At 46.8% G+C, this 14,441-nt stretch overlaps 1 protein-coding gene across 1 annotated transcript in view; it reads right to left on the bottom strand.

Annotated features, from left to right (window-relative positions):
- The window catches only part of CMC1 (C-X9-C motif containing 1), a 76,612-nt gene extending 62,605 nt beyond the window's left edge, over positions 1-14,007 (bottom strand). The window contains exons 1-2 of the mRNA XM_055558573.1: positions 13,953-14,007; positions 13,177-13,608 (exon numbers count right to left, since the gene is read on the bottom strand). Coding sequence (XP_055414548.1) covers positions 13,177-13,608; positions 13,953-14,007 — 487 coding nt within the window. The remainder of the gene's footprint in view (positions 1-13,176; positions 13,609-13,952) is intronic.
- Positions 14,008-14,441: the final 434 nt, after the last annotated feature.

The following is a 14,441-nucleotide window of genomic DNA, read 5'->3' as shown; positions in this document are numbered from 1 at the left end:
GTGTTAAATCTCTGGCAGACCAGTGGTTAAGACTGCTGACACTGCAGGAGACACAGGTTCTCTCTCTGGTTGGGGAACTATGATCCTGCATGCTGAGCAGTCAAAAAAAAAAAAAAAAAATATATATATATATATATATATATATAAAAAAATAAATTCTGCTAACACTTGGTAGCATACTAATCATTAAAAGTTAATTTTTAATTAATTATGATTCTGTACGTATTTCAAAGTTTCCTTTGATACTACAAATATAGATATGGCACTTTTTATTCACAAAATTACAGGGTGATTCCCTCAGTGTCAATACGCTACATAGATGTTATACATCTGCACCAAAGCTGGCAAAAAAAAAAAAAATCAAATTTTGAGAATTTGCTACTCTACAGTCACATGAATTTATACTGAAATGAAGAATCAGGGTAATACCACCAGGGCAAATTTTCAAAGCTCTAACTCCTCGACATTCTATCACCACCCACATACAAGTCAATTTTTGCCTTTTTCCCTGGCTGACTCTTAGTGCAGACTCTGCTCTGGGGCTCGCATGCTCCTGCAGCACAGCCGCCCGGGATCACACGAAAGCACCGACGGCAGTACTTGCCCTGAGTCCACAGGGCAGCAGCGACACGACTCAGGGCACCACAGAGCCTTCCCCCAGAAACAGGCTGCCTCAGCAGGGCAAGGACGCCTGTCACCACTGAAAATGTTCTAACACAACTAATGTAACTGCTATTTAGATAACGCCACTTTTTTGTTTTCTGGAACCTCCTAGCTGCCCCTTTATTAGTTCCTGTAGACGTTACCGTGACGTTGTTTACTCTGTAGGAAAAATCAGAAAAATGCTTGTAGGAAATGTGCAAAGGTGTTCTTATTAGCAACGGTTTCTCCTTTGGGTCCGTCTTCTGCACTGAAGGGCCCAAGTAGATGGCACTGCACACCACTCAGCAGGACCGGGGCTGGCCAAAGGCCCCTTCACCCTGTGCGCTTCACAGCCGAGCCCGAGAGGACTCTGGTCTCAGTGCTCAAGACACTCTTGCCCCCACCAGACCTCCTGTCCCCTCCAGCTCACTCACACCCTCTTCTACAATGACAGCATAAGATGAGGAAGGCGCTGGAGGCAGGGGCACCAAGACCGGGAAGACAAAGACAGGGAAGATCTGTGTCCCATCCTCCTTCCTTTAAGCAACACTTGAATTGACAAAACAAAAAAGCAACTACAGAGCAGGAAAGATTCTCCTTCCAACAGTCCAGCTGCCTCTGGTTATGAAACCTCAAGAGGAAGGCCAGGAATGCCCTTCAGTCTTCTAAAAGCCCCTCACGTTCAGTACCTGGATTCCATTTTGCACAAAAAAATGTGGAGACTCTAACAGAGGGGAATAACCCAGTGGCAGGTTCCAAAGTTCTTCCATGACCCATGCCCTCCCCTAGGGCGGTGTTCTATTTCAGGGGACTTCAGTAAACTAGGTCCCAGAGCTTGTGAAGCCTGCAGGAACTCTTGGACAAGAAGAATGTTGGTTTCAGAAGCATCATTTTGAACAAGTAAAATTCAAAACTTCACAGTTCACATTTCTTGATCAGAAAGGAGCTCAATGATTCCAACCATAAAGAAAACTATTTTAGAAAAGGCAAAAGGACTGATTTGTCAGCTGGCTGAGAAAGTACCTTCGCGGCGAGTAAACATCAAATATTAGGTCAGTCGGTGACCATAGAACTTTTTACAATCTCAAACTCACAAGACCCGGAAAGCACATCAATGAGGTAGAAGTGCCTATTTCTGCTCAGCTTCTGGGTCACACACGCCAGCGTCCCGCCATCGCTGTGCCACATCTGAGCTCCTCCGTGCTATCAGCTCCCACTGGTAGTAACCACTGCATTCACACCACATGTGCCCGGTTCCCAAAAGCACCTATTTCTTGGACCTCAGATTCTGCAGATTGCGAGGTGTGAAAACTTCCTCTTCCACCCACGTTGTTTTAACCAAGATGAGGCCAGAAAGGGACAACCAGTCTCAAAGCATACCGAAGCAGGAAATCGGCTTATGCAAGAAGACCTGCCAATTTTAGAAAAGCGCTGCGATCTCCGCTGTGGCCATAATGCCTTCAGTGAAGAGGTTTCACATTTACTTTATTTGGTAAAACTTCAAGACTGTCTTTTGCTACGGGCACAATTTCCCATTGACAGCTAATAGGAAATCAGTCATGTCACTCTAGGAGACGTGTCTACGTAAGTAGACATTTGAGAAAGGAATATACGGCAGCACGCCTGGGCCTCCCAGCAACGCATCCCTCACTCACGTGCCTTCCCTCCGATGCCCGTCTGGGACACGGGGGGCTACCCCCACACCGACGGGTGCTCCTCAATGGCTTCTGGCTGTCTGAGCTCTCCTGGTCCTTCTCCTCCATCTCTCAACAGTCCGTAAAATTTAACAAAAAACATGGGCCATTTTGATAACAGAGCAGGGAAATTATTTTTATATTGAGAGCTTATTCACTTATTTCAAAGATTCAATGCTTGCTCAAATCATGCACAGGTTTTAAAATGGGGATGTAAGTGCTTTACAGTGCTGTGTTAGTTTCTGCTGTTCAGGTCTTGAATCAGGCATATGCATACAAACGTCCCCTCCTTCCTAAACCTGCCTCCTACGCCTCATCCCACCCCTCCAGGTCATCACAGGGCATCAGGCTGAGCCGTACAGCAGCTTCCCACTGACTATACATATGCCGATGCTAATCTCTCAATTTGTCCCCACCCTTCACCTCCCTGTGACTTCCCAGGCGGTGTAGTGGTAAAGAATATGCCTGCCAATGCCCGAGACGTGGGTTCGATCCCTGGGTTGGGAAGATCCCCTGGAGGAGGAAATGGCAACCCACTCCAGTATTCTTGCCTGGAGAACCCCATGGACAGAGAAGCCTGGAAGGCTACAGTCCATGAGGTTGCAAAGAGTCAGATATGACTGAGCAGCTGAGACACACAAACGGGGCCACACAGCCATTCCGTTTGTCTGCGTCTCAATTCCGGCCCTGCAAACACGGTCACCTGTGCCACTCTTCTAGATCCCACATACACATGTTAACAAACAGTATTTGTTTTTCTCTTTCTGACTCTCACTCTGTATGACAGCCTCTAGGTCCTTCACTGCAACACTGTTTACAACAGCCAGGACATGGAAGCAACCTAGATGTCTACTGAAAGACAAATGGATAAAGAAGATGTGGTACATACATACAAAGGAGTATTACTCAGCCATAAAAAGCAATGAAATTGGTTCATTTGTAGAGACTCATGACATCTTTCTCTGGATGGCCTTTAGAGCCAGGCTGAGTTAAAACTACAATGCAGCCTTCTTGAGGAGCAGTGTTGCCCAAGGAGGGTCATCTACTCCCTTCATTAGACTGCCTCTGGCTAACTGTGGCTGAAATTCAAGTTCATCTTCAAAACAAAAATTTACCAAAATGAGAATATTAAGATAATAAGATATTAAGATAAATGTACTGTAGAAGCTGAAGGCAAATTCTAAAAGAGTCTTGAAAATACTCTGAACAATGGTAACACTAAAAGCCATATAAACACCCAAAGCAAGCTCCGCTCCAGTTCCTGCCCAGGCAATCCTACAGGCTCTGTCTTTAAATTGGCACTTTTTATGCTGTGTTCTCAGTGCTGCTCTATCACCAAATCTACTTGACCCACGTTTTCAAGAATCTGTTAGTAATTCCAAAGTCCCACCAGGATCAGAAGTTCAGCTTAAAATTTCTATTGTTTAAATCCTTATTCTGCCATCCCAGTGGTTATATTATCCTCCTTGGCTAAAAATCAATCAACCCACCAGGCAATCAGCTTAGATCTTACTTCCAGAAAGAAGGACGAAGTGGAGGTGAAGGGGTCGTTTTACGAGCACCGTCACAGGCGGGGGCGGGGGTTCGGAACCCAAGGCTCAGAGAGCACAGATGGATCCTGCAGCGCCTGGCAGCGAGCAGCCCGTAGGGTCAGACTCCGCCTCAGTCTGCTGCCTTCATTCTCCATCTCCCACCCTTCATTTTCTTTATCAAGGCTCACTCACTTAACACCATCCAAAGTGCTTCCTAACCCAGCACCTGAAAGTGATTTCTCCTTCCACTAACCCCAACGTGTTTCACGCACAAACACTACGGCTCTAATCACACGTGGACTTAGAACTCAGAGTAGCACACTTCCTACAAAAACTTCCTTCTCTTGATCAATGGTTGCCAAGGACCAAACTGTGGTCCCACCACCGCAGAATTCACGGAAGCCCTCAACTCGAAATGACTCTCGTTGGAGAGGTGATTAAGGTTAAATGAGTTGACACGTATGTACGTTATGTGTATGAAAGTGTGTTAGTCGCTCAGTCGTGTCCAACTCTTTGCAGTGCGATGGACTGTAGCCCACCAGGTTCCTCTGTCCATGATATTCTCCAGGCAAGAATACTGGACTGGGTTGCCATTTCCTCCTCCACAGGATTTTCCTGACCCAGGGACTAAACCCAGGTATCCTGTATTACCGGCAGATTCTTTATCATCCGAGTCACCAGGAGAGCTCACATGGGTAGAGCCCTAATCAGATAGGTGGCCCTGCTAAGAACAGGAAAAAACAGCAGCTGAATCGGCCAGCACCTTGATCTCAGGCTGCCAGCCTTCTAAACTGCGAGAAAATAAACGTGCACTGTTTAAGCCACCCAGTCTATAGAACGTTATTATGGCAACCCAAGAGGATGCAGATAGGATTCGGTAACAGAAGCTGTCGATTCTGGCTGCATCTAACAACCACACCTGACGTCTCGGCCCCACTCCAGACCAGTCAAATCAGAGACGCTGGGTAACATCCAGGAACTGGTATTTTTAAAAGCTTCCCAAATAATTATATTAGATTCTAGATTAAGAACCACTGCATGAAATATAACTGTAATGAGGTCTGAGACCACGTCTCGTTAACCTCCATAATTCCCTCCTACTCCTAGAACATGGTAAAAATTCAATAAACCATGTAATAAATGACAAATATGTGTAAAATTTCCATATTTGATAATCATTATACAAATAGTTGAAAATATATTTATTCATTTGATATTCATTCTGTTAAAAAACATTTATTAGGTGCCCACTATCTACCAATTATCAGGCTAGGGATTGTTGATACATTGATGTGCCCTATTCTGCAATATAAACATTTAAAATCATCTTTAAATTAGTCATGCTTAGGGCTTCCCTGGTGGCTCAGAAGGTAAAAAAGCCTGCAATGCAGGTGATCCAGGTTCAATCCCTAAGTTGGCAAGATACCCTGGAGAAGGAAATGGCTACCCTTTTGCCTGGAGAATTATTCTTGCCTGGAGAATCCCACGGACAGAGGAGCCTGGTGGGCTACAGTCCATGGGGTCACAAAGAGTCGACACAACTGAGTGATAAACACACAGTTAATTAAAATATGGAAAATCAGTAAGAGTTCTCCAGCAAAAACACAACACAGGATTGTTTTAAAAATGTTTTCCCTCAATCTCTTTACCTAAAAATGTAAAAGGAGCTGGCTGATGCGGGGAGAAGGTTAACTTGGGAATCAATGTTTTCATTTGGGCACATTTTGTGTGGCCCACTTATATCAAGTCTAGGAGAATTCTACAAATAAGGTAATAACACCCCTCAGTTCAGTTCAGTCGCTCAGTCGTGTCCAACTCTTTGCGACCCAATGGACTGCAGCACGCCAGGCCTCCCTGTCCATCACCAACTCCCAGAGCTTGCTCAAACACATGTGCATCGAGTTGGTGATGCCATCCAACCATCTCATTCTCTGTCGCCCCGTTCTCCTCCTGCCTTCAGTCTTTTCCAGCATCAGGGTCTTTTCCAGTGAGTCAGTTCTTCCCATCAGGTGGCCAAAGTATTGGAACTTCAGCTTGAGCATCAATAACATGCCTAGAGATAAATAACCATACTAATCCAGTCAATGAAACATGAGCTTTCTGTGCTGAGTCTAGAACCCCTTGAGAACACCTGCAAGTATTTAAACACACACAAGTTTAAGGCTTGAAGCAGCCTTAGCATCTGATATATCTTACTCTCTCCCCGTCATCCTCAAATATCACAATATGCCATTTAGAATTCCTGAAGGGCCTGAGGTTACTAGCAAAGTCTGAAACACCTCAGTCCTACTCATTCCCAAATTCAATTCGGCGCTGTTTGCAGAGCCTACTCAGGCTAGTGGAGAATCTCTTACTATCTAGGTGTAATTAACTGGCCTATCCTATCCCTATGCTAATAAAGTTAAAGACACAGAACCATATGAAAGATACTGTTCACCACAGAAGTAAATATTCCTTCACATCCGATTTTCCCTCATCTCTCAAATTATTTGATACATGCAGCTTTCATTTTATTTCTCAAAGAAAAAATTCTAGATCTAGAATGAAAGAAACTCCACACACTGGTTATTTGACATTTTGGTGGTTTTTAAAATCCCATATATTAAAATAAATTTTTGTTAAAATATTAAAATAAAATAAAGACCGGAGGCAGTGACATCAGGGAAGGCCTTCTATGAAATTGATTTCAAAAAAGAATAAGACTTAGATGTGAGGGTGGGACAGAAAGGGAAACACTCCAAAGAAAAGGAACAGCATGTCAAAGGCCTAGAGGCAAAAAGGAAAAAAAGGAGAGCGCGCGCACACAATTTGGCATCTGTTATCCTACGGATAGAGGAGCCACCGTCCACAGGGTTGCAAAAGACTCAGACATAACTTTGCAACTAAACAACAAAGTATATCTTAGGCCGGTGTTACCTACACTTCTTTATCACAACCCCATGATACTCCTGGACACAGTACACACACATGTATTTTCATATGTGTGCAGGGGTCCTCCTTCCTACCTGACTTGCCCACCTGATTCAAACTCTCATTGCACATACTAAAATTCCTAACAGTCTCAGATCAGTTATTTACAGGCTGAAACAACAAACTGGTTCCAAATCAGGAAAGGAGTACGTCAAGGCTGTATATTGTCACCCTGCTTATTTAACTTATATGCAGAGTACATCATGAGAAACGCTGGGCTGGAAGAAGCACAAGCTGGAATCAAGACTGCAGGGAGAAATATCAATAACCTCAGATATGCAGATCACACCACCCTTATGCCAGAAAGCAAAGAAGAATCAAAGAGCCCCTCGATGAAAGTGAAAGAGGAGAGTGAAAAAGTTGGCTTAAAACTCAATCTTCAGAAAACTAAGATAATGGCATCTGGTCCCAGCACTTCATGGGAAATAGATGGGGAAACAGTGGAAACAGTATCAGACTTTATTTTTGGGGGCTCCAAAATCACTGAAGATGGTGACTGCAGCCATGAAATTAAAAGACACTTACTCCTTGGAAGGAAAGTTATAACCAACCCAGACAGCTTATTAAAAAGCAGAGACATTACTTTGCCAACAAAGGTTCGTCTAGTCAGAGCCATGGCTTTTCCAGTAGTCATGTATAGATGTGAAAGTTGGACTATAAAGAAAGCTGAGCACCGAAGAATTGATGCTTTTACTGTGGTGTTGGAGAAGACTCTTGAGACTCCCTTAGACTGCAAGAAGATCCAACCAGTCCATCCTAAGGGAGATCAGTCCTGAATATTCATTGGAAGGACTGATGCTGAAGCTGAAACTCCAATCCTTTGGCCACCTGATGCGAAGAATTGACTCACTGTGGACTTCCCTGATGGCTCAGATGATAAAGCGTCTGCCTACAGTGCGGGAGACCTGGGTTTGATCCCTGGGTCAGGAAGATCCTCTGGAGAAGGAAATGGCAACCCATTCCAGTACTCTTGCCTGGAAAATCCCATGGACAGAGGAGCATAGTAGGCTACAGTCCATGGGGTCGCAAAGAGTCAGACAGGACTGAGCGACTTCACTTCACTTCAAAAGACCTTGATGCTGGGAAAGATTGAAGGTGGGAGGAGAAGGGGGTGACAGAGGATGAGATGGCTGGATGGCATCACCGACTCAAAGGACATGAGTTTGAGTAAACTCCGGGAGTTGGTGATGGACAGGGAGACCTGGCGTGCTGCAGTCCATGGGGTCACAAAGAGTCGGACACGACTGAGTGACTGAATGGAACTGAACTGCTGGTGTCTCTCCCTGTAGCAGAGACGGAGGAGAATGAGAGCCTGCTCACCCCGCCTGGGCCGTGGGTGGTAGCACCTGGAACTTTTCCTTCTCCAGGACCCTCTCCCTCCTCCTGCAGTGGGCAAGGGCTGACAGGGGGTCACAAAGGCCGATTCCTTTGCTTCGGAAGCTAGACAAGCCCCCATACCACACCCTTACTCAGCCTCCTCCCTTCAGCTCCTACTCCCTTCTCTCCCCCGAACGTTTGCGCTCCAAGAATCAATCCCTGCACATGGAAAACTCACGTGGCGCCCAGGGGCCCACATACTGTGCTCCAAGACCACCCAAACAAAGGAACCAGGGCTTGTCCAAAACATGAGTAATCCTGTGGCTGGGCTGGGGAGGTCCCAGAGGAGCCAGGACTTTCTGTGTGAGAAGTGAAGGAAACGCTCAAAAAAAGATGGAAGCACATCACAAGGACCCAGAAGCTGGTCTAAAGGAACTCTAGGTGGCCAAATCTGAGAAAATGTGAGCACCGAAATATTTACACTGACGAATGATACACCATTCAGAAAACAAATTCCTGAATCCATGCCAATAATATCAATAAGAAACAAAGTGTTTTCTTGTTTACAGCAAAGTGTCAACAACTGTCTAATGGAGAGATAAACATCTAAGTGGAAAGAATGTTGGAGGTAGAAAATCATTTTGCAACCATCACAGGAAAGACTGAATCCTGCAAAAATCATCAACAGAGGCTCCATCAAAACGAGTTTTCTGATGAGGAATGAACATCCACATAGTCTTCAGTGGTCTCCACGCACCATGCCATGCTAAGTCACTTCAATCGTGTCTGGCCCTGCGACCCCATGGACTGTCGCTCACCAGGCTCCTCTGTCCATGGGGATTCTCCAGGCAAGAAGACTGGAGTGGGTTGCCATGCCCTCCTCCAGGGGATCATCCCAATCCTGGGACCAAACCCTTGTCTCCTGTGACTCCTGCACTATAGGCAGATTCTTAACCACTGAGCCACCTGCGAAGCCCACAGAGTGCTTATTAATTATAGGAAAGGAAAAAGACAGCAAAGACACTGGGCAAGACATTGGCTGGGCGGTCAAAGTTAGAGCCACCCACTAGAAGCAGACCTCGCTGCCTCCAGGTCTGACACCTCGATGCAGAGAGTTCAGCTGAGATCTCGATCCCCGTCTGATCAAAAGTCAGAGCAATGCACAGTGAAGAAGAAGTCTACTGTCACCCCCTTCCCTAAGCACTCGCAGTGTCACCGTGCTCTTCCTGGATAATATCCAACCCCCACAAATGGGTTTAAGAGCCATTTTGTGACCCACAGCCCAAACCCCAGGGCCTCCACACACGCGCCGCTGTGGCCTCAAAGCTTCTCTCTCCCTTGTGCTCCCTGCTCATGCCAGGGCTTTTCAATTTCGGAGAACAATTTCAGGTTGTGAAATTAATCAATTGAGGCAAACAAAAACAATGTATTTTGCAGTAGTGCAAACATGCTTTGACCTTAAAAATTTATAAAACATGGAAGTCAGACGTTTACCTCTGAACCATGAATGTAATTTGTATCTAACAGGATACTGTAAAAACAAAGAAGCAGTTACAAAATAAAAAAATTTCTAATCAACTACATTATAGTATTTGTTCTTTTTTTTACATATTAATCACACAATGCTCAGGAAAAAAAGAGCAACAGATTCTCCCAACCTGTTTAGCTGTCTAACTCCAAGAGTGGCCTTTTCTAGTGACCGAGCGCTGGTATACCTACAGCCCATCTCCCTCCATCTCCATGGGAACCACTGAAAGAACCCGTGCAACCTAAGTATTCCCAGAGTGCCAAGATGCCATCCTCCCAGGATACACACACTCAAAACCTGTACTCATGGGATGTCATGAAATTACTGAGCCCACTTCCCACCCTGAGCCTGCTCACTACCCATTCCTCCCAAGTAGGTTTCTGGAAGAAAACAACCACGGAGGGAGCCACAAAAGCCCACGCATGCACTTAAAGAAACGTTTCCCCTTCTGCCCGCTGCAGACTGAGCAACAGATGGGAAGGGAAACCCTCTACCCAGCTCAAAGGGGAAAGAGTAGAAGAACAAATGGGGCAGAAAGAACTCTCTCCTAGTTATTAGGAAAAGTAAGAAGCTTCTCAGGCCCAGGTTCCTGTGAGTTGTCACCCAGGACTAATCATGTCAGATGATTTCTCTGAACTCTGGAAGCAGCAAAGGCTTCACGGATGTCCTTTCAGGACAGATTGGGCTGGGCTTCCCGTGACTGGGCTAGTTTATAACTTGTTAGGGGCAGAGGTTAAGTTCTAGAACTCTGTCCAATCAAGAGAGAAATAATTTCTAACCAGTGGAAAGACAACCCCCCAAGTAACACTTCATAGCCCTATTGAAATTAATCAGCTTTTACCTAAGCCAATGATCTATGACATTTTCTATGTATCTACCGTTTCGATGTTTTTCAAGTAGTTTTTTACACGTTACTGGTTCCCTCACTACTGAGTTGGAGAAAATCTTTAACAAATAACCACTTTGTATTACCATAAATAATCATTTTATCTTTCTGTAAATCCTACTTTAACAAGTACCACATGAGCTACAGTCCATGGGGCTGCAAAGAGTCAGGCATGACTGAGCACACACATCCTTAGAAAACAGATTGTGCTGTTCGTGTGCATGGTTTGTAATCTACATAAATGGTGTTGTGCTATAGATTTGATCTGGTGATTTCCCTTTTTGCTCAAAACAATGTTTATAAGATCTTTAAAAAAAAAACAAAAAAACAGGTGTTACCTGTAACACTGTTTATACAGATGATCAATAAACAACCTTTAAAATTTCAGTCACCTCAGTTTGACTGGATTTTTAAATATATACAGTACATACAATATACATACTGTATACTTAAACTGCTTAAGTCCTTTCATAGGAGAATGACCTATACTCTGTATTTCTTGAATCATTACTGTGTTATCAAAGGTCCCACTTAGGGCTAAGGATTCAGGCAAACTTCCCTGGCTGCTAAGAAAACAAAGCTGAAGGTCAAGTCAATAAACCCAACCCGGGAGAGTTCAGAGCCCTGGCAATACTCTGCAGGTTAGAACTCCCTGTGGACTATTTTAAATCACCAGAGGCTTGGGCAAAGTAAGTCTGAACATCTGCTAGTGCAAACAGCTACTAGTATTTTTTTTTAAATTTCCCTCTCTCCTCAGTCACCTACTCTGGGTGTTTTGCATTCTCCAGCTTTTTCTCTCTGCATTCAAATAGTAAGAGAAAATAGTGGACAGAATTACGGCTGATAAGCTTCCAAAGAGTGTTGTTATTACCTCAACGTTAACAAAAAGGGAAATTGCTTAAATAAAACTACATTTAAAAGTATGCATTGTTGGGTTGAGAGTTTTTTTGAGAAAAATGGACCGTACAAAGTTAGTTTAAAGGCTGCTGCCAAATGAAGATCAAACTTGAATAAAGATTTTTAAAAATCTAACATAAACCAATGGGAAAATAGATGTTCCTACATAAGCTTCATTTGGCATACTACTTAGTTAGCAAGAAACATACCACTGTGTACTGTAAGAAGCAAAACAAATATCAAAACATGACTCTATGCTTCAATCTAGGAACCAAACACAAATTAAAAGAGTGGACCTCAGTATATTTGTATTCTGGAGTCTAAACAAAGAAATTTTTCCAAAATAGTCCTACTAGCTGAGTCGGTCTCTAACTTTCCATTCCAATCTTGCTTCCGAGTCTGCTCTTGTCTGAGTTTCCAATGCTTAGCGTGTTGTTGGATCTGACTATCATCAGTTATCCAGTTGCAGAGCCTAGGAATTCTCTGTGCCTCCCTTTTGCTCACCACCCTTACTCAATGAAACAGCGAGTCCTGTGAATTTCTCCTCCAAAACATCTTCTGAAGGTTTGTATTTCTCCCCATTTTTTCCCTAATACTATCCCAGGCCAACACATACCAACACATTTGGCCTGAACCGCTGCCAGAGTGTCTTAACATTCCACTCGTGGCCCCTCTACAAGGTTACCACCGCTACCAGAGCGGTGTATATAGGTATATAAGCGGTGTATAAAGGTATAAATCGCCATCATGTCACTGCCCTCTTTAAAAGCCTCCATAGGTTTTTGTTAACATCAAGAAAAGCCCAAACGCGCACTTATCAGGGCCTTCCGGCACTGCAACATGTAGGTTCTATCTACTTTCCCAGCATCTCTACTTATGCATCTCCTCCATACTCCGGACCTCTGACACCGCTTATCTTCCTCATAACGTTTACCACTATCTGTAAAGTGTGTGTGTGTGGCGGGGGGGGGGGGGGGGGGGGCGGGAGGGGGGGATGTCTTTTCTTGCACCCTTAGAACACAAGATCTAGATAGAGTAGGGGTCTTTCTGTCCTATAGACCAGTTTCCCAGGGCCTAGAAGAGACAGTGAGTTCGCAACAAGTATCTGTTTACTCCATGAGGCCTGGACATAGGGTTCTCTGAGTCCCAGCCGGACTCGGCTCCCCCAGCCACGAGACTCGTCTACTTCTTTCTCCTCGGGCCCACAGAGAGGCTGTCTCCCTTCTGGCTCTCCAAAGGTTGGAAGCCAGTCCTCCTCCCAACGCCTTGAGTTTTCACACGTATAATATTGATACGAAGGGCATGTCCCAAAGCCCCCCAGCGCTCCCGCCGTTCAGCGAGCATCCCCGCGCCGGGTACCGAGGGGAGCCCTGCGGCGGCGTCCCGTGGCGGCGGGCGCGCGGAGGTCACGGGGAGCCACCGGCTCTCTGGGGACACTTTCCAGCGGAACGGCCCCGTCCTGGTCAGTGCGTTCGAGTCGGACCACAGATACTTAAAGGAGCCCGTGACCCCAAGGGCCCAAAGAGAATGGCGGCGAGGCGGCAGGCGCTAGGAAGGTGAACACCCGCAAGCCCCGTCAGACCGCTGCCCCCACCCCAGAGCCGAGCGCCCGAAGGCCGGGAGGGCGGGGCGGCCTCGGCGTCGCGCCTCCCAGCCCGCCCCGCCCCCTGCACGCCCCCCGGCTCCGCGCCCCCGCCTCCCGCGCCTTACCTGCGGGGTCGAGCGCCATGTCCACGCGCGGGAGGCGGCAGCCGCGCGGCCGCCCGCGAGAGTGTGTGGGGCGGGGCCGCACGGGAGGCGGGGCGGGGCGGCCCACGAGGGCGAGAGGAGGAGCGCGGCTCCCTGCGCAAAGCGAGGCGGCTCCAGCGCCTCTTACTTCCCGGTCGCGACTTCCGCCGCCCGCCGCGCCTGCGCACTCCCGACCCGTCCCTAGCCGCTTGACCTGAGCGGAGGGGCTCTCCCGAGGGAAGCCCCGGGAGAGGGCGTGGCCGCCTGGACCCCGCAGGCGCGCGGGGCGCGAGCCTGTGAGCCGGCTGCCCGCCTGCGTCTGTGAGGTTGCGGGCGGGCATCTACACCCCCGGACGACTCCATTCAATCCCAACCCTCTCGGTGCATTCCTGCCTTCGAACCTGAGAAGCCAGCCTGCTCCTTTGTTTGCACTTCGTTAACGTTCGTTGATTCCGAAGTGTCTGTGTCAGGCCTGCCAGGTTCTAGCCTCGGTTCTGAATTCTAGGGAGAAACAACGATAAAAATGAAATCTCTAATTCTGAAAAAGCACAGTGTTGGTGAGGAGCAGTGCGCTGCGAAATGCGGCGAGCAGTTCTTCGAGGCGGTGCAGCAACTTGGCACTATGTGCATTATCTTGCTCCCGCCCCCGCCCCCATCGGAAGCCTATGCCTCTCCTGGAGGTTACAAGTAGGAAGTGGGCTCAAGGGGCACTTCTGTCCTGTGAAATGATACCCTTGGATGATGCTACAAATCCCCACTCTGTCGATTGAAGCTGTTAAATGTGTGAGAAAAATGAAGGAAGGTGATAGCCATCGTCCTCAAGAACCCCAACTGCCCCCCTTCTCAGTAGAAACTTTCAGGGTAGCAATGATGCCCATACCCATTCACCAAGCAGCCTTCAGAAAGGCCCCCTTCTTATGCTTACATGTAGCTAGCTCCAGCCCCCGAAGGGTGGGGTGCGCAGGGGGACAGATGGGACAGATGTTGGAAAAACAAGGAGCAGCTGCTGCTTCCCTGTGAGGGATTTAAGGCTTTTAAAAAAAACGATCCCCTCCCCACCTACCTGCAGGCCCTCCTCCCCTGCTGCTGCTTCCGCCTGGTCAGTTGGCAGAGAAGCTGACGAGGTGGAGCAGGGCTGGGAAAGTGGGTCTCTGCTCAGCAGGTCTTCCGTTTAAGGGCCTATTTGGGCATAACGGCCCTTATCACAGCTGCAGGGTGAGGTGCCAAGCTGGAGAATTACTGTTTTA

Source organism: Bubalus kerabau, chromosome 20, assembly GCF_029407905.1.
Source record: "Bubalus kerabau isolate K-KA32 ecotype Philippines breed swamp buffalo chromosome 20, PCC_UOA_SB_1v2, whole genome shotgun sequence".
In the NCBI taxonomy this organism is placed as follows: Eukaryota; Metazoa; Chordata; class Mammalia; order Artiodactyla; family Bovidae; genus Bubalus; species Bubalus kerabau.
Note: the sequence above shows the minus strand (reverse complement) of the source record. Positions and strands in the feature narration are given on the sequence as shown.